The sequence below is a fragment of the Rattus norvegicus genome, chromosome 9 (assembly GCF_021556685.1).
Source record: "Rattus norvegicus strain SHRSP/BbbUtx chromosome 9, alternate assembly SHRSP_T2T, whole genome shotgun sequence".
NCBI lineage: Eukaryota > Metazoa > Chordata > Mammalia > Rodentia > Muridae > Rattus > Rattus norvegicus.
The window spans coordinates 105579795-105603805 of NC_141542.1; the positions used below are offsets into that span (position 1 = coordinate 105579795).

General features: G+C 50.6%; 1 protein-coding gene across 30 annotated transcripts in view; it reads left to right on the forward strand.

Moving 5' to 3' along the window:
* The window catches only part of Agap1 (ArfGAP with GTPase domain, ankyrin repeat and PH domain 1), a 435485-nt gene extending 412947 nt beyond the window's left edge, over nucleotides 1-22538 (forward strand). For 29 of the 30 annotated variants that reach the window (NM_001401593.1, NM_001108230.2, XM_087566482.1 and 26 more), the window contains 2 exons: nucleotides 14834-15089; nucleotides 16016-22538. In NM_001401593.1, the coding sequence (NP_001388522.1) occupies nucleotides 14834-15089; nucleotides 16016-16219 (460 nt within the window). In that variant the 3' untranslated portion in view covers nucleotides 16220-22538. Of the gene's footprint in view, nucleotides 1-2394; nucleotides 3585-14833; nucleotides 15090-16015 lie in introns of those variants that run through there. The other variant, XM_087566481.1, reaches the window with a different exon arrangement.
* The last annotated feature ends 1473 nt before the right edge of the window (nucleotides 22539-24011 follow it).

A 24011-nucleotide genomic window follows, 5' to 3' on the forward strand; every position in this document is an offset into this window, starting at 1 on the left:
ATTTCCTGTTGCCCTCTGAACCTCTGCCCAGTAACTAGGAGGCAGAGATTTAAAAAGCAACAAAAACAAAACACCCTACTGTCTGCAGGAAGGTCCCAGAATGGCTTGCACTCCGGGGTGACACCCAACGTCTTGAGCAAATCTCGTCATACAGGTGCCTTACCCATCTCAGGGTCCTCACCTCCCACCAAAGAACAAAGAGAAGTTCACCCCGAGGAAAAGGGAGGTTGCTTCCCCAGAAGGCCTGCTACAAATTCCAGATTCCTGTACCGTCAGCATTCATGGGCTGCTTTTCAAACATAAATGAGGGGTGGAACCGCAAGACTGCGGGCCATAAAGAGTGCATTTGCGGAATGGTAAGTTGATTGGCGTCAAACGGCTGGTGCACTCTAATTGGCTATAACGCCCTATAAATTTATTAGCGTGCCACACTCCTCATTGGTGGACCTTCCACTGTTAAGCACCAAGAAATTATCAATTTTCAGGGGGTAGTCACTCAAGTCGTAGGATAACTAGGTTTGGAAAGGGGGGGACCCACATTCGTCTCTCATAAATCAGGCTTATGCCTAGACAGAGGTTTTTCCAGCCACAAACGAGTCCCCAGAATGGGGAAGTTTGGGGTGGGTTGCGTTGCAGGGAGAATCACAGGGCTCACTCCATTCATGCCCCTGCATCTGGCCCAGAGCAGGGTGCCAGCCGCACAGGGCCTGTGCACAGCCTGGATAGAGTCGAGACTCTCGACCACAGCTCCGATGTCTATAGAGACCTTCAACCCCCAGGCATATGATTCAGAGAGAACAGAGCCACTCTCTTATTCCAAGAGCACAGCAGAAATAGGAGCAGGCGTGATTATTTCAATTACTTCTCTTGGGGTTTTGAGACGTATGCTCCAGAGTCACAAATTAGAAAATAATTTTCGCATTTCTTCTAATTGGTAACAGATTAGAGTCGTTTTATTTTTTTCAATAATTTCCAAATGTGCTCCCAAAGAGACTACAAGGGGACAGAAGAGAGGCGTGGAAAGCAGGCAGTTGAAAACACACACACACACACACACACACACACACACACACACCCGCCCGTGGCCGAGACGTGGCAGTGCTAGAGGTCCTGCCCTGTCTTGGATGCTTCCAGTGGCTCAGACCTTTAACTTCTCCTGCTGAAAACCAGCAGATATGGGGCCTCACAGCCATCATTGACAGCCTTATAGATTTGGTCTCCCTAAGCCCACTTACAAATCCTTTAAGCATATTTACCAGCTGCTACTTGACACCTGTGTGCCACCTTCTCCTTGGTGGCACGTGCTTTTCTTCTAACAGACTTTGGCACAGTTGTGTCTTTGAGTGTGCCACCTTCCATGGTGATGTAGTAGATGCCATCTTGGACCGAGTCCGCAGCACACTGACAAGGGGCGCCAATGCCTCTAAAATATACTTGGTCATATTTGTATTTAGTTTTTAAAAACTCATCACTCATCTTCTAGTCTGGAGAAGAGTTTGGTGGGTATTACATATATTTTCTATATGACTGGGTACTTAGTACTCTTATATATTTTGGCTAGAAAAATAAAAATGATGCAGAATGCATAAAACTTTCCTAACAGCGTCCCCCACAATAACTGTGATGGTTTAAATGCAAGTGGCCTCATAGGCTTAAATGTTTGAATATTTGGCCCCCAGTTGGTGGAACTGTTTGAGAAGGACTAGGAGGTGTGGCCTTGGAAGAGGTGGAGGGGACAGGCTTGGAGCCTGCAAAAGACCAACATTATTCCCAGTTAGCTCCCTCCCTCTCTGCTTCCTGTTTGTGAATAAAGTATAAAGCTCTCAGCTCTTCTTGCCACTGTGCCTTGGCTCCGTCACAGACGCTCGCCCTCTCAACTATCAACCCAGTTAGATGCTTTCTTTCATAAAGCGGCATTCATGAGTTTTTTTTTTTTTTTTATCACAGCAGTAGAAAAGTAGCTTTAGACAATAACGTAAACTGCAGACATCAAGGAGAGGGACTCAGTTGACAGAGTATTTGCCTAAATCCATGGTTTCAGTATCTAGAACTATATCAAGTAGTCATGGTAGCTCGCACATGCATGTGCACACGTTATTAGCGTTTAGGAGGGGAGGCTACAGGATAAATAGTTTGGGGTCAGAAAAAAGGGGGTTGGGGATTTAGCTCCCTAGCAACCGCAAGGTCCTGGGTTCGGTCCTCAGCTCCGAAAAAAAAAATAATTTGGGGTCATATCAGGCTATATAAGGAGTCCAAGGCCAGCCTGGACTATGTGACACTCTATCTTGGAAAAAAAAAACAGCTGTAGCAAATATATGTCATCCAAAATTTACCATTTTAACTCTTTAAACATTTACATTATTGGCACTAAATCCAGCTATCCATCATTCACAGCCACTGGCACCTGTCGTGTGAGGGACTGTTCATCATCTTACATGGAAATCTCTGCTCTGGAACCCGGAATCCATCTTCACTGAAAGCTTTTCTTTTCTTGGTAGCCTTGGCTATCCTGGAACCTGCTGGCCTCTAACTTACTGGAAGAGATGGGCCTGCCCCTGCCTCCTGAGTGCTGGGAAAAAAGGTGTGAGCAGAGATCGGCTGTGGCCAGCTCTGCAGCCAACAATCAAATGTCTCAGGGACTTCTCTGCAGAGAGAGGGTGGGGTGATTGGGTTCAGAATTCGCTTACAGAATCCTCCGCTTACAGGATCCTCATCCCCTGGCTTCCATTCGGGTCTTTCTTGATGGATTGACCACAGCTCTGCCATAGCTGGTACTCACACTCAGTCAGCTGAACTGTTCAGGACTGTCTGGAGCACTACTGGGACCCTTGCAGTAACTTGAGAATTCTGGCCGTGACAGTAGAGTCTTTACCACAAGCGATGCTTCCCTGTGGGGCAGCCGCGTTGCGTGCCCCAGCCCCTGCTCCTGTCTCTCCATGAGAAAGCTCATCTCTCCGAGTTCACTTTGCCTGTAAAGCCAATGACGTAAAGTAAGCTAGATTCCATTGCTTGTGGAAGATAAAACATCTGACCAGGTTTCCGTCTCCTGATCCCATTAGTTAGACGTTTGGTAACTTTAATGAAATAGTTTCAGTGACCCTAGTTAAAGAATAAAGCTTTTTATACATGGAGAATGAATTCATATCCTTAAGATGAATTGTAATGTGGCCAGGTCCACTGTAACACAGCTACACTTGGAAAAATTACCTAGTGGATGTATGGATTTAAGGGCACGTGTTCACGAGGGCGTGTGTGAGTGTGTGTGTATGTGTAAGTGAGTGTGTGTGTGTGTGTATATGTGTGTGTGTGTGTGTGTGTGTGTGAGAGAGAGAGAGAGAGAGAGAGAGAGAGAGAGAGAGAGAGAGAGAGAGAGACCAGCAAGCCTCAGACTCTCCAGTCTCTGCCACTCCAGTGCTGGGATTATAGGCATACACTATACACTGCTGATGTTTTACGTAGGTGCTGGGGACCCAAACTTAGTTCCTCATGCTACACAGTCCCCCCCACCTGAGCTGACTCCTCAGCCATTAGCAACATCAGTCCATTACTTGAGGGAGAAAACCCAGCAGTTGTTCATTGGTAAGGTTTTCTCCAAAAAAGAGCAGAGCTCTCTGGTCTTCAGGAACACTTTCTCTGTCACTACTTTGGAACAGAATCCATCCTGGGCTGCTCAAAGCCTGGCCTTCCCCACTGGGGAACATGTCAGTGATGCCCACTGGAGTCAGCAGGTCCCAGATTGCTAATCCTATCCACAGCATTTTCCCTGTTTTCCTACTTTGAGAAAAAAAAAGTTAAAATGCAAATTACCTCTAAGTGTCTCTCCATTTGCATCCTCTCAATGGCTGCGCTCCTGGAAAGCCTGTGCTCTTATTGTTACCCTTGGTGGCTGTGACTGTGGATCTCCCCCTACCCTGGATTCAAAGAAAAAGGTACATTAGGAAGATACTGTATTGTTCAAGATCAGTAGTCTTCTGTCTTTTTAAAAGAATGTTACCAAGGATTATGCTCTTAAAGGCAGTTGGCAGTTTATGGCCAGACTGCTCAGGGCTTCCTATGGCTTTTCTAAATGGGCCGCAGCTTAGCAACCTGGGACCTTTCCTGTTTTGAGGGTCACTTCCAGGAGAAGCCATGGATGGAGCCTGTGCTTTGTGGGCCCTCTTGTTCCCAGCCTGCCCTGCAGAAGGGGCCTTGGACTTCTCTGCCTTGTGTTTAAAGGGCAGTGGCGCACAGCAGGGGAGGGATTGCACCCATTTTACACTGTCCTGGGTGGGTGGAGGAAAGGGGCCATTTCTCTTCCCCTGTGTGTTTATGATGCAGTACGTTCCAGAGCCCATCACATCAGCCACTGTTATGGCGGACTTAATTCGCTGTGATGGGGGCTCCACCACCAGGGCAGCCGGGAGGGCCGCCGAGGTCTAGCTGCGTTTCATGCCACATTACACGGAATCTAGATCTGCCTCGCTCCACTTGTCCAGGCCGACTCTCGCCTGGCACAGATTTCTTGGATTTATGCCTTAAAATAGACAATTCTTTCCTTTCCTCCCAGTATCAAGACTCAGCTGCATCTCCTGTGTATGTGCCTAGTTTAACTGAGAGGTCTTCTATGCAAACACACAGGAGCTGAGAGACACCTCGAGAAATTATGCTTAAGAGGTGAAACTGGGGTTGGATTCCTGAGTGCTTGTGTTTCGTTGTGTTATTTTACTCTGGGGTAGAAAACAGAGGAAAAGCTGACATCATATCTTGGCTGATTCTGGGGCAAAGTGGACTTTTCCTTACTCTTTTTTTTTTTTTTTTTTTTTTTTTTTGGTTCTTTTTTTCGGAGCTGGGGACCGAACCCAGGGCCTTGCGCTTCCTAGGCAAGCGCTCTACCACTGAGCTAAATCCCCAACCCCGACTTTTCCTTACTCTAACGGTGAGGCATTTCCTCAAGTCATTTGCTTGCAACTTAGACTTCTAAATGCTATATTGGTGACCTCTCTATCTGCTAGTCCAGTCCTGGGTTTCTGCTCCCTGTGCCTGGCTTCCGGGGCATCCAACTCAGGGGATCCTGCTTGCTGCTGCCTCCTCTTTCTTATTTTTATGGAAGGATTCCTCTCCTTCAGTACTAAGCAGGAACCCTGCCCTTTCCTGTTGTGTCCTCCCCTCGACCTCCCAGAGAAAGGAGAAAGGTCATCCAAAGCAGTTACTGACCTGCCGCTCAGGTATCAGGTTCCATGGTTATCCCGACCACCTGTGGATGATCCCGAGCTCCTAGTCCAAGTGCCTGTCAGCCCTAAGCAGGTCAGCGGTGCTAGGCATCCTCTCTGTGTCCTCTGAGGCGGAGTCAGCCTTATCTGCCACTTTTTCTCTGGGGCTTCCCTGGCCTCAGCCTACACTCACTCCTGGTTCACTTCCCTCCTCAGACACTCGACTACCCCATCTGTGGCCTGCACCCCACCACGCACAACCCACACATCCTCTCTCCATTTTCACTATATAGATAACTTGTATTCCCCTCTTTAGGGATAAATGAACCTGATATCGATCTACAGAGTCTAAGGGAGAATTCAAACTCAGGGCTGAGGAAATAAAAGATCTGACCGAGGAGCTACTCTGCCCAGCGGTCTGTGTCTAGGACTTAGAGAAGAGGCCCCGAGCATGTCTGGCAAGGGGCTGGGTCTAGCTATAGCTCCTGGGGCCGGTATTCCGAGAGGTTCCGAGAGGTTCCAAGCTGAGCTCCTGGGCAGCGGCTGATTCCTGTAGTGTTCTCCATAAGCCAGTGCCTGGGGTATCTATCTGCTCAGGCCCTTCCTTCTCACAGACACCTTGTCTTTCTGTGATCCCTAGGGAGGCAGGTCTCTGAGGTTCACTGTCAGAATCCCATCTGAAACCACAGGACTTAGCCACTTAATACATTAGGCCTCAGCGGCCAAGTCTCACCCTGGCCCCTGATGAGATCGAGGCAGTTTCAGTTCAGCTCTGCATCCAAATGGACGTGCTCTGCTGGCTCCATGAGGGGAGATGTGGCTGACCTAACCAGCCCCGGGCCGGCAGGAGACCATCCTCCTCCAAGACCAATGCTAGGAAAAGCTGTTAGACTCTGAGGGTGACTAATTCATCAGAATGGAGAAATAAAAACATCACAGTCCCCTCAGTTCTGCTGTTCTGAGTTTTGGAGAAAAGGTCTCGCTCTGCAGCCCAGGCTGGGTTTCCCTGCAAACTACCAGACTTAGGACCTCCCCTTCAAGTTAGCTACAGGGACAGCCAGTGTAACTGGAAACACACAGAGTGGACAGCTGAGGCTCGGCACACATACCAAGGGAGTCATTTTGTAGCTTAGGCTGTTCTCAGAGCCATAGCAGTCCTCCTGCCTCAGCTTCCTGAGGATGGGGATTACGGACATGGCACGCACACCCAGGCTCTCCCTGACTCACCTGAGATGGAGAACAAGGCATACGGGCGTTCTTGACCTGACTCCAGTTTTACCAGTGCACAGATGAGGATGAAGGAAGGGTTGGAGGAGACGGCACATGGGCTCGGCAGTGATACTACTCCCTGTCTTTGCCTTTGCCGCTGCCAGACCAGGTTGTTTAAGGGAAGAAAATGCTCCCTGAAAGCCGATGTAACCAAGGCGCTGCTGGCTTTGGTAATGCGGCTATTCCCGGCTTATGCACAGCCTCTCGCCATATGCTTCCAAGGAGGAGAATGGTCTCTGATGGGTGCCTTAACACAGCCCCAACTCCCTGACCCTCCCCACCCCCCACCAGGTCCCCATTTGAAACCTGCATTTCCAGGCTCAGAATCCAAGTTGGCTGCAGAATGCCCGCTCTCTAGTCCCCCCACCCCCACCCCCCAGTGCCTTGCACTGTAAACCCTCCCTACCTCTCCCCAGACCCTTGCACCCTGGGTACAGGCTGCCTGCTGTTTGTCTTCCAGTTTTGAGACACACAGAGGTAATCACCATGGCTGGCGCTAAAGGCCTTAGGTCTGTCTGCTGCTAAGCCATGTCTTGGAGACATCTTCGGGCCTTTGCCAGTATTAAGTCCTAGCCCCCAGCAGGTTCCTAGGGGCCAAATGTGGAGAAGGGTCCGGTGGTGTTCCTGACAGCATGGCCGTGAAGGGCTCCAGGTGTCAGCCTTACCTCAGATCAGAACACTGGGTGAGACCAAGCTCAGCCGGCTGAAAACCCCACTAACACCCAGGTACCCTCTGGGCCAGGCACTGCGATCCTAATGACCTCTGTGGACACGAAGCGCTTGGACAGGCAGGAGCTCGCCACCTTCCAATGCCTGGGCCCGCACCTGCCTATAGATCCTGAGACCCCGTGGCCCAGCACAGTTAACTGTGACTCGAAGAAGTAATAAGCCTAATACAGTTGACTTTATTTAATTAATAATGATCCTGTTCTGTTCCCCCACGCTCATAAAATACCCTGCAGGTTGGCAAAAAACAGTCATAATATTGATCAAAAGTCAGGCCAGATATTTATTTTGTCTTTGCTCTGTGAGCATAAATTCTTGTCGGTTGCCTCCTGCTCCCTGCATGTGGGATTTACAGTGGCGAGTTTCTTAAAAGCTTTCAGTAATTAAGGAATAAATATCCATTGGTCTTTGTTGGCCATCCTCGCTGCTCTGAACTGACCCCTAGCAACGCAGCTGGGGAGAAGGCATGCGTGGGAGCAGGGGTCTGTGCTCAGCAAGCACGGGGCCTGGGCTTGCCCTGCAGGGAGGGAGCCCCCCTCTTTCCCCAAACATATTGTTCCAGCCCCGTCTTCCATGCCCCCTCTCCCAGTTCCTGTTTAGCTTGAGGCAGGAAGCACTTTGCAAATTCCTTGCTGCTAGCCTTTTCTTTTCTCTTCTTCCTCTGTCCTTCCTCTCCTCATCTGTCACCAGTTCAGGACTAAGTGTGGCTCCTCCAGTTTCACCTCCCCACCCCAAGGGCATTCATTCCTCCAGGATGGCCTTATAAAATCAGTATTAAAAAAAAAAAATTCCCCTCCCTTGCCTTAGGAAGGAAAAATGTTTCCGGAAGGAGCAGTGTGGTGACGTGTGCAAACACAGAATTACTTCTTGGTCTTTTATCACTCGTGGGGAAGGTTCAAATAAGAACGAACTGAGAGGACTTCACAGGGAGTAGACTTCTGGTGTGACAGAGCCCCCAAACCAGAATTGTGAATTCTGACAGCTGAGGACTACGCCCCTGAGGGACAGACAGCTCATCATAGCAGCCCAGAAACACTATCACCAGGCAGGACAGCAGGCTCCCTGAAGACCAAGGGTTGTCTAGCCACCCACCCCCATGTCTGCCTTTTAGTGACGCATCTCCCAGACATCCGCAGGACGGTGCTGAAAGCCGGTCAGAAGCTCCGTGAAAAACTTTTTTTCTGGGAACCAACCCATTAACCTTCTTACCCCTTGGCAGTGTGCTGAGCCCTCCCTGCCAGACCCAAAACACAGCTGGCGACAGTCAGAAAGGGCTTCTCGGTAGGAACTGAGAGAGAGAGGGTATCTTTGCCGCAGGAATGGACCGGGTATTGCCTTAGGACTCTTTTCTCTGGCTGGGGGTGGAACTCAGTTGTTGCGGCATTTGCCTAGCACACATGGAGCTCTCGGTTTGGTTCCCTGCCCTGTGTAAGGCCAGACATGGTGCGCACCGTAATCCTGGCATTTGGGAGACAGAGGCAGCAGGAGGATCAGAAGGTCAAAGCTAGTTTGGGCTACATGAAGCTCTGCCTCATAAAAACAAAAGGCTAAAAGAACCCTCTCTCTAAGAAAGGTGTTCCGCGGGGTTGGGGATTTAGCTCAGTGGTAGAGCGCTTGCCTAGGAAGCGCAAGGCCCTGGGTTCGGTCCCCAGCCCTGAAAAAAAGAACCAAAAAAAAAAAAAAGAAAGAAAAGAAAGGTGTTCCGCTGCACAGTATGACCTCTGCCTCTCTCAGGCCTCCCCCAATGCTCAAATGACAGTGGGTTTTAGCCTCACACAGTGACTTTAGTCCACCCCCAAACCCCACCCTTCTCACCTCCTCACGCACAGTCATAATTTTCTTCCTCTTTACCCTATACCTGTTCTGCCTACTGTTGTTCTTTTTGCTCGCTTGGTTGGGTTTTGTTCTCAATGTTAGTGAGGTCATCCCAATCAGGGAAACCTGTAGATGTTGCAGTGGCAGAGACAATCTGAGGTGTCCCATGGGTGCCAGCACGAGCCCTCCTGATCATCCTATACCTAACAGGACAGCCACTATGACTATATGCACTCTCTGCCCCACCCAACCCCGAGACCCTCTCCCATCTCCATTCCGGCACCGATCCATGGACTCATGACCCACCCAACTTGGCTCATGCAGCCATAAATAAAAGTGAGGAGACCATGAGGAGAGGCTAGGTCTTCCTCTTAGTCTTAGTGGGCGGTTGTAACCAATGTCTTAGACTGAGGAATTTATTTGGGGAACTGGGGACAGGGCCCAGGATCTCCCACGTTCTAGCTGGATTGAACAATATCACCCTCAAAATCCTGGCTCAGAAGGCTCTTGGGGGCTATGATTTCTACAGAGGACTTCGGGGGTGGGGGACACGTATGCACAGAGCATACTGGTTACAGAGCGGGATTGTTGAGGCAGTACCCTCATGGACTCGTGAGAGGAACCATCTTCTGCTCACGGAGATGGGCAATAAAACCTGTACACCAGTATTAGGCAAGCTAGAAATGGTACGCACATCCCTAGACGCAGCCTCAGTCACTTGAACACAGGCATGTCACAGTCATTACCATAATGGCAGTCAGTAGTGCTGTCATTTGGTTGGCTTTGCCCTGGTGAGGACAAGCCCTGCAGTTAATGCTCCTCCAGCACTAAGCACAAGGGGCTCGTGTGAGGACTAGGCCCTAGGGCTCCAGCATAGCCAGCACATCGTGAGGAGCTCTAGCCCCAGCTCTCCACAGAAGTGACGAAGTCCTCTGCATGTCCTGACTTCCTGTCTCCCTTCATGTGTGGTAGTGATTGTAGACTGTGTCTGCCTCAGTCCCCATCCTGAGATCTGGTGGATGTCGCCTCAATTCTGGTACCACAAAGCCAGTGGTCCTACATCTGTGACCTCTGACTTCTGCTCACAGGCCATCAGGAGGCTGTGGTCTCCAAAGTCAGCCATGGTCCATCCCTCCCCTCACCGTGCTCTCAGTTTGGGTGTCCTTTGGCATTCCGTGCTACCAGCTGCCAGTTCTGACTGGCCGGCCTCAAGTGAGACATACCCCAGGTGTCCTAGCTAGGGTTTCTATTGCTGTGACAAACGCCATGACCAAAGAACTTGGGGAAAGGGGGCCTATTTGGCTTACACTTAACACATTGTAGACCATCATTGAAGGAAGTCAGGAAAGGAACCCAAACAGGGCAGGAACCTGGAGGCAGGAGCTGACGAATGGGCCATGGAGGGGTGATGATTACTGACCTACTCACATGGCTTCTCAGCCTGCTTTCTTAATAGAATCCAGGGCCACCAGTCCAGAAGTAGCCCCACCCACAACGGCAGAGCCCACCTCCTGTCAATCACTAATTAAGAACATGCTCTGCAGGCTCACCTCTAGCCTGTCTTAGGGAGGCAGTTTCTCAATGGAGGCTCCCTCCTCTAAGATCTCCAGCTTGTGTCAAGTTGGCATGAAACCAGCCCAGACACTAGGCAGCTGTTTCTGTGGCAGCAGCTAGGGGCCTAACCAGGTCACCCCTCCCTAAGATCAGGGGTAGCTTTGTCCAGCCATCAAGCTATAGAGAGTGTCAGAGCCTACTGTTGGCAGAGCCCAGCAAACGCTGAAACACTCGAAGGGCTTTTAGCTCTGCACCCCAGTCCTACCCATTCTCTAACCCCAAGCCTTGTGTTCGGTCACCAATAGCCTGTGGTTTACACACCAGGCAACTTATAGTCAGATCCAGAGGGAGTCAGAGGGCTACTCCCATAGGCTCTGTTTCAGGAAGGAGAGGCTATCTCCTGAAAGCACATCTCTTTGTGTTTTTAGGGATGGGGTTGGTTGGTGTCTGTCTTCTGACAGGTTATCACCCCCTCCCTCCCTCCCTCCCTGCAGTTGATTTATTTAAAGGTGTGTCAGCACCAAGACCTGATGAGGGGCTGGCCCCTCCTCCCTGCTGATGGCAGCCGCACCAATAATTCATTTTTTAGCTCATTAGCTAACGGAGGCTGTGAGCAGTGGTCCTCCAGGGCATTGGAACGAGGCGAGGTGATCTACTGCCAGCTCTGCTGCTCTTGAACTGGCCTTCCTTGGGGACAATGAAGCGCATGGCCAAGGGACCCGACAGTGACAATTGGAGTGCTGCGCCCTGGCACTGTGGTTTTCTAGGGTGGTGATGTTGACAGAACAGAAGAAAAACTGTGATCAGAGTGTCCTCTCTCTGTGGTGAGAGCTGGGAGAAGGATGGCTAAGCCAACATAGCAAAAATACTGTGCAGGCTTCAGGAACTGGGAGTGCCTGGTGCAAGACAAGGTGTATGATGGGTGGGGCTCTCATCTGAGGACACCTCTCTTCCTGGCTTGCACGGCCCTTCTGCTGTTCATGGAGAGAAAAGGAGGGTGGCTAATAACTCTTTTTATGGATCCCAGCCATAGTGGATTGGAAATCAACCACAAGGGTCCCATTTAACTTTATCTACTCCCTCTCAGGCCCATGCATACACACACCCCAAACCTAACTGACAACCATGGGGTCATTTAAACTAGCCAAGACCCTTGCCCTGGGTGTCCAGAGGGTCTCTACACTCTCAAGGGACTCACTAGAGCCCTGGCCAAGAGCAGCCCATTTCCCCCACCCCCACCCCCACCCCCACCCCCCACCCGTGCCCAGCATGATGAGTTCTGCTGCTTTCGGTGACAGGCAGCCAGGTTAGAGCCCTCCTCCTCTGCCTGCCTGCCAGACACCACACTGGTGAGTGTTCTGTGCCTGACCATGACTGACACAGGGAGTCTCTACAGTTGACAGCTACAGAAGAGCCACTGTGGCCAGTTTAGACCACACGAGAGGTCTTAGGTCTGAACAGCCCTGGCTTTAATAAGCCCATTTTATAGATGGCAAAACAAGTGTCCAAGGAGGGGAGGGTGAGAAGATAGAGTGCTGAGACCCCGAGACCCTCTCCCTCCCTCTAAAGGAGAGAGCGCAGCCTCACAGCCCTTTTCCTTCCCAGCAATCACTGGAAAACTTCACCAAGCCACATGCTGGGGTGCACTTGTGGCAGTGGCCACTGAAGACAGGTTCTGAACAACAGGAGTACTCAGGAGTTGATGGGAGCAACTGAACTCACACCCATAAACCTTCCATTGCCCTGGGCCAGACTCTATTTCTATACTAAATGGATTTCAGCAACAGCAACAAAAACAAAAAACAAAAACAAAACATCATCAACAACAACAACAACAAAAAGAACAGAGCCAGATCTGATGCAGGCATGAAGCCTGTGGCCTCACTTAGACTTCTGGTGAGCTCAAAAGCCAAGGGGCCCAGCGATGGGCACTGCAGGGTTCTATTTCCATCCGAAACTAAAGTCACACTGCCAGCAAGTCTAGGGATCATCCTTGGTGGAGGCAGGAATCTCTCTGCTCAGTCTTTGGCTGGGTATTTGAATATTAAAATGAAATTTTAATCATCGCAGTTAAGCCCCGAGTTCTGATGTTGAGTTCTCCCGTTACCCCTGGATGATCTGGCAATGACTTTTAAAATCAACTGGAGCAGAATAAGACAGTGTGATTTTAATGCCTACCCAAAAATGAGAGTTAGCAGATTGGAAACTGGAGGTCTGGACATCTCCTACCCCATTAGCCCTTCTCATTTAACTCACGTCTTGCTCTTTCTCCCTCCTGATTTATGAACTACCTCAACAAACGCTTAACATGTTATAAACAAGCTTTTAAAATAGAGTGTGAAGCCCTGCGGTCTGGGTCTCGAATTCCCCGGATGTCCCCCTGCCTAAGTGAGGATGCATATGAGGGGCTCCTCTGCAGAGGCTCCAGAGGCCAGTTCATCTCAGCTGCAGCCAAGTGTTTGTCCTGGAAGTCTCTGAATGAAGAGTCAGGGGTCACTTGGGGGTCACTCACATGTACCAGGAAGTGAAGCAAAACTAATCCAGATTTACTCCTGGAAGAATCTGTTTGCCTAAGTATTTAAAAACAGATTAGGGCTAACCTGACACTAGGTCACCAGGCGCAATGTAAACACTGTGCAGAGGTGTAAACGAGGCCTTTCTTCTGGGCCTTGGAAGCAGAAATGTAATGAGTTTTCTTTCTGGAGGGTTGGGGAAGGCCCCAATTCCTCCCTGCAGCCCTGATTATTGCTTCGAGAAGCTCTAGGTTTCAGAAGTCACTGTGAGTCAGGTTCCTACTGAAGTCTGAGATAATTACAGTCTGCCCATATGTGTGGGATTTGTTGGCTTTCTCCAACACCCTGGTGAAAAAGCAGGGCTCAGGCTTTGGGAGCACACCACCTGCTTGCTGCTCTAAGGGTTACTCATGAAATCACAGGTCCTCTTTTAAAACACGCACGCACGCACGCACCACCCCTTTTCCTAACAAGGAGTAGAGTCAGGAGGACTGTGGAGTTCAGTATTTCATCCTTTCTCACTTAGGTTTCTTTGTTTTTTGCTTTGGTTGGTTTGGTTTTGTTTTGAGAAACCTGCACCCACATCTAACTATCCCAGAGCCTACAGGCAGCTCACAGGGCCCTCTCACTACGTACCAGTGGCTAGCCTGGAACTCACTATGTTGACCAGGCTAGCCTTGAACTCACAGAAATCCACCTGCTTCTGCCTCCCCGTTAAAGGTTCACCTCACTGTGCCCAGCAGGCCTACCTTCTAGATCTACGTAATACAAACACAGAGCCCTGGGAGCGGGGTGGGTCTTTCCTCTCTTCCTTTTCCACCCCTTCCTCCTAGTCTGCAGTACTTCCCTGACAGGTAGGCCCTGGGGGAGGGCCAGGCCCCAGGCTCCTAGTCTCCAGGTCGTGGAAGGAGCTGGAAGCAAGACACTGTCCATCGCATCACCAGGGCTCAGCCTGATTGCAGAGCCCACAGCCTTCCAACTTCACCCTGCCCTCTTGTCCCTAGCTTTGCTCCGGCCTCAGAGGCTGCCCATTTTTTTTCCCCTTGAGGCTGGGCCCATCAGAGATCAACATTCTGCACCCTCCCCCTTAAGCTTTTCCCAAGTCTCCAAAGAGATGACAGATTCCTGTGTGAATCTTCATTGTTTTCTTCATCTGGAAGTGACAGGAGACCCTCGCCCGTGCCTTCATCCCAGACTAGTGGGGAATTAGGAGCAAAAGGGACACCGTACCTCTGCTGCCCTACCCCTAGCCCTGTTCACTTGCCAGCACTAGAGTCAGTTCACCTGGGACCATTCTTTTTAGTCAATATAAGCACATCTCTCTGGGGGATCCCTCCCTCCCTCCCTTCCTTCCTCCCTCCCTCCCTCCCTTCCTTCCTTCCTTCCTCCCTTCCTTCCTTCCTTCCTTCCAGAAAGCCCAAGCCTTTAAGCTACAGAGCCTGTGTTTGTTTTCACTGATGCAGGCCCCCAGGCCCTGCATGGCAGATAAGGCTGTGTTCCCAAGTCAGAGCTTATGGGAGCCTCTACAATAGCTTGCAAACCACGCCCAGAGGTTCTGGCTCTGGAACTGGGATGGGAGTAGAGGATACAGGCAGGGGGATACCAGTTCTGGAACCATGAATCAAACACCCACCCACCCACAAAGGGGGCCGTATTCTAAGAGGAGACCTTCGCTGCTCCTTTCCTGTGCCTCCTAACCATGGCGACTGCCAGAGCAGAGGTTCCAGCCTCAACTCTAACGCATACCTGCGTGGTGACTTCTTGCAGGGAAGAAAAGGAACGGTGGATTCGGGCCAAGTATGAGCAGAAACTCTTCCTGGCCCCACTGCCATGCACAGAGTTCTCCCTGGGCCAGCAACTGCTACATGCCACTGCTGAGGAAGACCTGCGGACTGTCATCCTGCTTCTGGCACACGGGTCACGGGATGAGGTGAATGAGACCTGTGGGGAAGGAGATGGTCGCACGGCCCTGCACCTGGCCTGCCGCAAGGGCAACGTGGTCCTGGTTCAGCTGCTGATCTGGGTAAGTGGCTGTGGTGCCCACCACATGCCCAGCAGAGGGTGGCGTCTCTGTGGGGTCAGAGTGCATTATTCTCCTGACCTCTCTCTCCTATAGAAGGCCGACCCTGAGAGCCAACCCTAGCAGGATTAGAACTTTCCATCTAGACTTACCTGCCTGGGGGTATAGAACAGTGGGCGGGGAGAGGGGGTGGGGAGAGGCTGGGTGCAGAGCAGAAATGAAACATGCCCATTTGCTAGAGGTCCCCAAGTGTCTTTCTAACGGCCTCTCAAGTCAAACATTTTGGGGTGATAGAAACTGTTTCTCATTGTTATCTTCTTGGGGAAAGGGGACATAAATAATTTGAATGACTTCTAGGAGTCCCTTTGCCAAACCTTTGGATTTTTATTTTCATAATACAGTAACGTTTCGTAGGCAGCTTCCTAAAAACACCTCCAGGATATCAGCCACTAGTACCTCTGTGTCCACTCTGGTGACAGGATCCAATGCAGCTTATGTGTGTGCATGGGTGCGTGCTTGTGTGCGCATGTGACACAGCAGTCCTGTGGCTGTCAGAGGACAGCTTGCAGAAGTTCATTTTGTCTTTCAACAACGTAAGCTCTATGGATCAAAACTCAGATTTCAGTCTTGACAAGAACCTTTACCCTCCCAGCCATCTTTCTGCCTTCTCCATGTATATACGATTAGAAAGCCAAATTGAAGTCCTCTGACCTGTTTGTGAGATGGGGGGGTGGGGGTGGGGGGGGGTTGGTCTTTACCTAACAACAGGGACGGAGCCTGTTCAAACAACATGGGAACATTGGTTTTTAGCTCCTTAGTCACCAAGTGTCTATCCCGGCTCCATGCACATGTAGATCTGAGGTTGTGTGCAATCCTTGCCCATCCTTAAATTCCCAGGGACACTAACTTGTGCTCTGTTGCCTCTACAGTACGGGGTGGACGTCATGGCCCGAGACGCCCACGGGAACACAGCACTGGCCTATGCCCGTCAGGCCTCCAGCCAGGAGTGTATCGACGTGCTTCTACAGTATGGCTGCCCCGACGAGCGCTTTGTGCTCATGGCTACCCCCAACCTGTCTAGAAAGAACAACAGCAGGAACAACAGTAGCGGCAGGGCGCCCAGTGTCATCTGAGCTCAGCCAACACTCTACCCGCCCACCTGCTCCGGAAGTTGCAACACCACGTGAGTCTCTCAGTTCCCTCCCTCTTCCTGGTGGACGCCTTCCACCCACCTGCCACTCACTCACCCCACCCGAAATCTCCAAACCTGGACATCCTCAAGGGGAGAAGAGGCTGCAGGCTATAGAACGGAACTCTTTTCCCACCCTCCGGAAGCAACGTAGGAGGGACCGACCACCTCCCGGCTTTGAGGATAGCACACGACAACGGGGGACCCCTGTTCCAGTGGCCTGGAGACGGAGCGGGGGGAGGGGCAGCAAGGAGAAGGGGCAGCGTCCCCTAACTGGCAGTTAAGCACATCAGTACATTTCGCCTCGACCAAAAAGGAGGCTTGGATTTCACGTCTTCTCGGGGGAGCTTGACGGCATAAATCAGAAGCAAGCACAGTTTGTCAGGTCTGAAGCCCCTATGATGGTAGGTGTCAAATCAGTTGTAGCTAATCTGTCCAGGGAGAATACTGGCTTCATTACACTTGTATAGTCGAGTTCCTCCAGCATTACCGCTGTTTAATAGAACGTGATTAGTCATCACCGGGAAGAAGGCATATTAGCCGAGGAGGTAGTTACACGGCACGCTCCGGTGATTGCCACGATATGATTGCCGTGCGCCTAGCAGCATCATATTACCCTAGACGTGTCTCTCCAGCCCTCGGAGCCCTCCTTCCCAAATTCACTGTCATAATTTAGTATCTGTTTAATTTTTCAGTCCAAAGAGAGGAAATCAGTTGCCGGGTATTATTTGACTCCATTCCCCTTTCTTGGTGCAAAAACAAAATGGAAAAAAAAAAAAAAAGTAAATAAAGAGCAACTTGGAAATTCTAAAAGAAATAATGAATTCAGCTGACAACGGCTTTCAAATGTGTTCCAAAACTAAGTAAATACGTAAAAGGATATTTTTTTTTTCCTGAGAGATTTTTTTTTTTCCGTACTTTGGCCACAACGGATGTGTCAGGCCTCAGCCACTCCCGATCCACAAAGTCTGAATCACCCAGGTTTCTGTCGTAGATAAGATGTGTGAAAATCTATTTGAATAAAAGTTCATAAATATGCATTGATTTTTGCACAGACAAATGGCACCCATGTTGATTTATCAATTGAGCTGGATGGGAACTAATAAGGTGCAACTGGTTGAGATCAGAGGGTTACAGATCATTGTCCATGAGAAGTGCTCCCAGCAGCAAACTACCATTAATCTGAAAAACAGCTTTTTAAAAGGTGCGGATCAGAATAAGACGGTGGCACAAATTGCTTATTAAAGTGGGAGGGGGGAGGGGAAGGAGAGAGGCAGAAGAGTGGGAAGGAAGGCACGCATGAGCCCTCATCCCAGGTTTTAGAGCTGAGACCGTCCTTCCCAACCAAACCAAGGGGCTGTGGCAAGAAGGGGTGATTTCTCGAAACGCCAGAACACCCACAAAGGTGTCCTGTAAGCAGCTGCTAGCCTCTCTGGCACAGCTCGCCCCGGAGAGTCCGTAGACGCCGTACACACGGTCCAGCTGTCTGGCTCTAACACAGATTGCCATCCTGGGGCACAGGGGGCATCAGATGCCAGACACCTTCAGCACGGTGGTCAGACAGGAGCACCGAACCGTGACACTATTTAGTTTTTAAGAAAAGTTGGGGCAGCCTTGCCAGAGAGCTCCCGTGACAGTGTGGCAGGGAGAAGGCCATCACACTGGAAAACAGGACCCTGGGCAAAGCCACCACCGGCAGGCATCCTGTGGAGAAGCTTCCTCACGATTATATATCTGAACTTTCTATTTTGTAAGAGTTTTTCCTCCTCTTTAACTTTTTACAAAAAAAAAAAAAAATTTAAAGTAGATGGGAACAAAAGTAAAGCTTTACACAGCATTTAGATGTGGGCAGTGTCTCGTGGAGATCTCCAGGCTCACCACAGCCGGAACTGACCAGTATCCAGAAATGTCACAGATGCGAAGCCACAGGTCTGAGACCCCTGAGCTCAGCCCCATGCGCCTGCGCCGTGCATTTGGTTTTTCCTCCTGCTATCCATCACTGTGTCGTTACTTTAAATGTGAATAGAGAAAGCAAGCTGTCATTGCCTACCTATTTTTTGAAGAATGCATCAGCATCTGACCCTGTGATCCGCACACGTAGCCTTTACCGTAGACTTCTATAGAGAACACAGATAGACTATAAATTCTTAAATTATTTCAGTGTAGTTAATTCCCACTAGGAGTGCTTCTATCATAGGGGAGCCTACTTCGGAAAGGAAACGGACTCCTTTGTGAGGCCTCTCTTCGGGGTGTATATGAGTGTGTACATATTACCGTGTGTTTATAATATGATATTTTCCCAAATGACTCCTTGTTTCATATCACCCTCCGCTGCCTGAATACGCAGTTGCTTGCTCTGGTTCCCTCCCACCCTCCCTCCCTAGGTCGCTCTGACACCATCAGTTCTTCCTCAGAACACATGACCCCTCCCCTGCCAGTGTTTGCCGTGCTGAACTGCCCAAGGATTGCCCACTTTTTCATAAGCCTGAGTTTCGGCAACAGATACAAGGGTGGCAGCAGGGCCTCCAGGGTTCTCTGTGCTGATAAAGGAGAGACGTGGCCTAACCGTGCTTCTGTTTCACACCAGGTCCTTCCCTCAGCAATGATCTGCTTGTTCCCATTTTCATGCTGACACCAAGGCTGGGAAAAACAGGGACAGGATGGCAGCCCCAGTACCAAACACTTCCCCTAATGCGAAGCGCTTTTTAGAGAGCATATCAGAATAAGATAGTCGCACGGTGGACTTACTAAAACCAAGAAAGGAAGTAGAAAGAGCTGGGGTGGTGGACTCAAGAGTTCTCATTACAGACACACTGTTAGAGCTGAGGCCACTCTCGTGCCAGGAGGGAGGGGCTCCGGGAAGGGATAGCCCACTGCAGAGTCCATTCAGTACAGAGTCCATTCATATTTGGGGTGAATTTCCTCTCTTGTTGAGAAGTTCCCAGCTGGGGCCAGCCACAAACAGGCCTGTGATTTGTCGTCACTCGTCCTGGGGAGGCAGTGATAGAACCAGGCACATGTCAGACTCACCTGGGGCTACCTCTGCTAGGCTTCTGACACCCTCCCCCAGGCTGTGAAGTGTCAGGGGAGGAAGGGAAGCCTCCTGATGCTGAGAAAGCCCCTCTAATGGTTTGTCTGGCTTTACAAAGAGCTAAGCACTGCTCTCCCATCATCCCCAAGTATCACTCGAGCCTAAGATGAGCCTCCTCTCCTGTAACCTCATACCTCTGCTATTGGCTCACCAAGCCTCCTTCTCCCTGCACTGCTGGGGTGCTTACATGTGCACACACACACGCGCGCGCACACACACACAAGCATGCACATGCACGCACACAGGCACACACTAAAGGAGCATACATACACTGTCAGTTCCCTGTCCCCATTAACTTTGAGCATCATAGCACCTCAGCCCTTCGGCTTTACTGCCTCTGTCCCCTGAGAAGCTTAGCCAGAGAGGGTGAACCCCAGGGCACCCTGTAACATCCTCCTCCCTCTGTCAAGACCCACAGTGAGTTTGTGTCTGAACTTGGTGAGTCAGAGACCTGCTGGCCCTGAGCCTGATCTGCGTTCCTGGTTGCCAAGGTTTCTGCCCTTCCTCCCGTCATTTGGGCTGTCTCATGCCTGAGATGGTCAGTCTCCACCCCTCCTTGCAGATGCCCCACAACAGCACAGCTGGAAACTGTGCCATCAGAGCCTCCAAACTCCTGAGAGGCTGACCTCCCTGAGAGGCAGGCCCTTGCTTTCTGGTGGGCTCTCCTCAACTCGCCTGTCTCTTCACAGCCTACAAGGTCCCTGAGGCTTTGCTAGAACTCCCCCAGGATTGTATTTATGACTTTGAAGCAAACAAATTGAAAAGCAGGAAGGAATTTGAAGAAATGTGAAACGGATGAACATCTTTCCTTTAAAAAAAAATAAAACAGAATTTATCCCCCATTGCTTCTGTTGTGAAGGGCACAGCTGGAGGCGATTTTTCCCTTGTCACTCACCAGAAAGCCTCCAGGGCCATTGGTGTCCAATATGCCACCTTCTCTTCTACTTCTCGTGCATTCTAAATGGCCCTACTTCTGCCAGGCCCTGGCCAGCAGCACGCCAAGACGTGTGCCTGGTACACTGCAGGACCAAGACATCAGGTCTAAGGGAACCACATGGCCCAGCTATTTGTCTGGTCTCTTTGGGACCCTTCTCTTTAAAGCAGCCAAAGTGGATGGTCTTTTAGCCAAAATGTCACATTCCTTCTTGAGAGGTGGGGAGGGGAGGGGCTGGCTCCTCTGCTGGTACCACTCAGCAGTAGACCCCAGGCTTTTAGTCCCACCCCTGGAAGCAAGAAGCAGGGACAGCTGATTAGAGATCCCAGCACCCGGAGTAGTCAGGGCTTATCTCTCACTTCATGGGGAAAGACAACATCTGGGGTGTTTGAAGACTCCTCCCACTTAGAAGTCCTGACCTAACCGGTCTCTTCCAGATGCTGAAACTCCCGGTAGTGTCTGTACCTGCTGCCCTTTAAACAGTGGTTTAGACCCTGGGTCAGAGTTGAGAGAGAGAACGTTTCGCCATGGATAACTAGACAGCCAACAAGGCTTTGCATCTTAAGTTTTAGCAGATCCAGGTCAGGTGTGCACACTGAGGGTCCCTGGGGAAGCTGGCCTCCTGTCCCTCATCTCAAGAGGCCAATTTTCCTGTAGAAGAAGAGTATTTAGTTTGGGTTTGCTCCTGTCTCGTCAAAGCGTTCTTAACTGAGGCCATCCTCTTCCATAGAGAGCCTTAGGTGGGTGTGGACACCCAGCACTGGCAGCCACTCGAGGGTCCAAAGTAAGTGGCCTCAGGGAGTGAGGGAGGGGAGGTCAGCTCAGGGCTTGTCTTTATTTTGCTGGGCACGTGGCATCTGCTGGGGACCCCCAGGGGTCGTGAATCAAGCCATATGATGGAGTCTTCCCGCCAAAGGGAGGGCTGGTGTGAAATTCTGTGTGCAGGGAATTACATGGCCTTTGTCTTGTTGCGGGTGACATAAAGGAACCAAGAAGTGTGAGTGGGTGGGGGGATGGGATCAGGCCCCGAGGAGAGCCCTTTAATGTACTGTGGGTGGGAACAACCACTCTAGGATCACACTGTAGCCCATTGGGTCAGGACTGCGTCCACACTAGCCCACATGTCAGTGTGGTTACTAGAGATTGCTCTCAGATGCTTGCAGAAAGAAAAGCTTAGCTTCCTGGGTGCTCATGTGAACTCACCAAGGGCATGCACCAAAAGAATTTGTAAGCAGCCCTCTGTCTGATGTGCTCAGAAGATACCCAGTCCACCTGGCTCGTCGGGATGCAGAGAAGGGACCAAGGGTGCCCTGAGTTGGGGCCAGCCCAAATGGGGCTTCTAGATCCTGCTCTTGCCTGCACCTTGCTCACCTACCATCCAAGTCCTGCAGTTTTCTTACCAGAGTGGTACAGGGCAGTCGAGTGGAGACCTGGCTATTGTGTGACAGACGGGCAAGAGATCCCTTCAAAGCATCCTTGTGATCAGAGGGGAAAGATGCCATACCTTCTTGTTGAAAATAACCCTTTTCTTGTATGTAAAACAATTCCTTTCCCTCCCTACATTGTGAGGTTTGGGGGGAGGGGGTCGTTTTCTTCTAAAATGAGAAGCTTCTCAGATGAGAACTGGTCCTCCAGCCCTGAGCCCTGAGGACTGAAGGGTGTCGAATCCCAGGAAAGCACAGAAGGTGGCTGGGCCTCTACAACAGCCTGAGGCTGGACCTGCAGAAGACAGGGCCTGGACATCTTCTTTCCCTCTTCCTTCCCTTCCCCCAGTTCCACCTCGAGTCCTCCTCTTGCCACAAGAGCTTCTTTGCAAAGAGAAACCCCAGACAAGGCCGCGCACCGCTGGCACATCTCTGGGTAGGGGCAAGGAAGGCCACCTCACCTGCCTAGCCACACACAGAAGGCAGAAGCACAGCGAGGGCTTCTCCAGAGGTGGGTGGCCGATCAGGGGCATTTTGATATTACCTCATTCCATAATTTTACGTTTCCCGATGACCGATGCTTTATTTATGCTGTTTGTCCTGTAATTCAGCCATCCACAGACATTTCGCTTTGCTTGTTCGTTCATGCGACCTTGTTCGGGTTAAATATGCTGGTTTGTATTTTCCTGCCTTGGGAGTTTGTGTCAGCTGTACAGTATTCTAAGGGGAGAAGAAAAGGAGACGCGTGTAAAGTAATGGAGAGAGGTAGCTATAATGTAGAGACCTCTTTCTAATAAAGAAAAGAAAATATGTATACAGTGCTTCTGTGAAGTGTCTTCTTGGTACCCATTTGTCACAATTAATTGGCTTCCTGCTCCCAGAAAAGGTAAATCAGAGAAGAGGGGCTTCAGCGACTGCCCAAGGGAGGTTTTGTCCTAGAGATAGGCCACCCTTATATGAAGGAACTAGTCCCCCAGTCTGTGGCCAGAAACCCAGGAAGTGGCACCCCAGAACCTAGACAGGTGTCTCCACACCTCAATCACAGGAATGGAAAGGCCCTGAGGGTGAGTTTGGCAGTTCCCAAAGGTGAGACAGAGAGAGAGAGAGAGAGAGAGAGAGAGAGAGAGAGAGAGAGAGAGAGGAGAGAAGAGAGAGGAGAAGAGAGAAGAGTGTGTGTGTGTGTGTGTGTGTGTGTGTGTGTGTGTGTGTGTGTGTGTGTGTGTGTCTTGGTATTGCCCCACCCACCTTCCCCACATGAGTGGCCTCAAGGCAGTGGACTGCTGGGAAAACAATGTCACCAGAACTTCACTACTAATGTAATCACTGTCAAAAGCATCACTGTAGCTTTCTTACACTAAGTACATTGTATCATCACTCCCAGTTCAGGAAAGAAGGTAGCACCCACCCAGACACAGGCACGCCCATTGTGTATAGACCCACCCAGACACACCCACCCTAGACACACCCCAGCCCAGAGATGCCTGCCCAGCACTCAGCACGGTGTGATCATACTGTCTTTGGACCCTTTCCCACAGCACAATCACCTGCGGGGTACAGGGTACCACGTAGACCATCACACCCACCAGAGTGTGCCAGGGTTAAAGAGGCTTTCAGGAGGTGCACCAACACGTGCTGGGTTTCTTTTAGGTGAGAGATTTACAACGTGGCCTGCATAAACGGAAGGTCATTCTGTACAAATACAGTCTGTGTCTGTACAGGTCAGTGTGCTCTGGGCCTGGTCCCCACCAAACAAACATTTGGTGCTGTTACCACCTAGCATCTAGAATGCTGTTCACCAGGGTCTGCATTCCAGCTAGATGGACAGACGGGATGACGCAACAGAAACAATCCCTTCCTGGCCCTGCTGATACCACTGTCACTCAGGACTACACGGAGGGCTGGGGTGTGTGGTTGGTGGGTTGGTAGTCTGTTGGGAGTGAGGGAAATACCCATAGTCCCTGCCCTCCCAACTCTCTTCAGCCAGCATGCACATATGCTCTGGTCAGTCACTCCTCTCCAGGGAGGCCATATGAGCATCAGCTCCCCTCCCGCCTCTCTGTCCCCAGGGGCTTTGTCTCTACTCTCTCCAGAACTCCAGTTCATCCTCAGATAGGTCTCTCTCCCGAGAGAACTCAACTTTCAGTGTCCCAACAATGGACTCTGGAAAACACTCTTCTGGCCAAAAAGACCTGTGTTTAAATCTTGAGGAAAGTAGATACTGAGGCGAGGTTTCTTCCTCCTTTTTTAAATAGTATTCTAGGAATCAAATCCTGGGCCTTACACATGA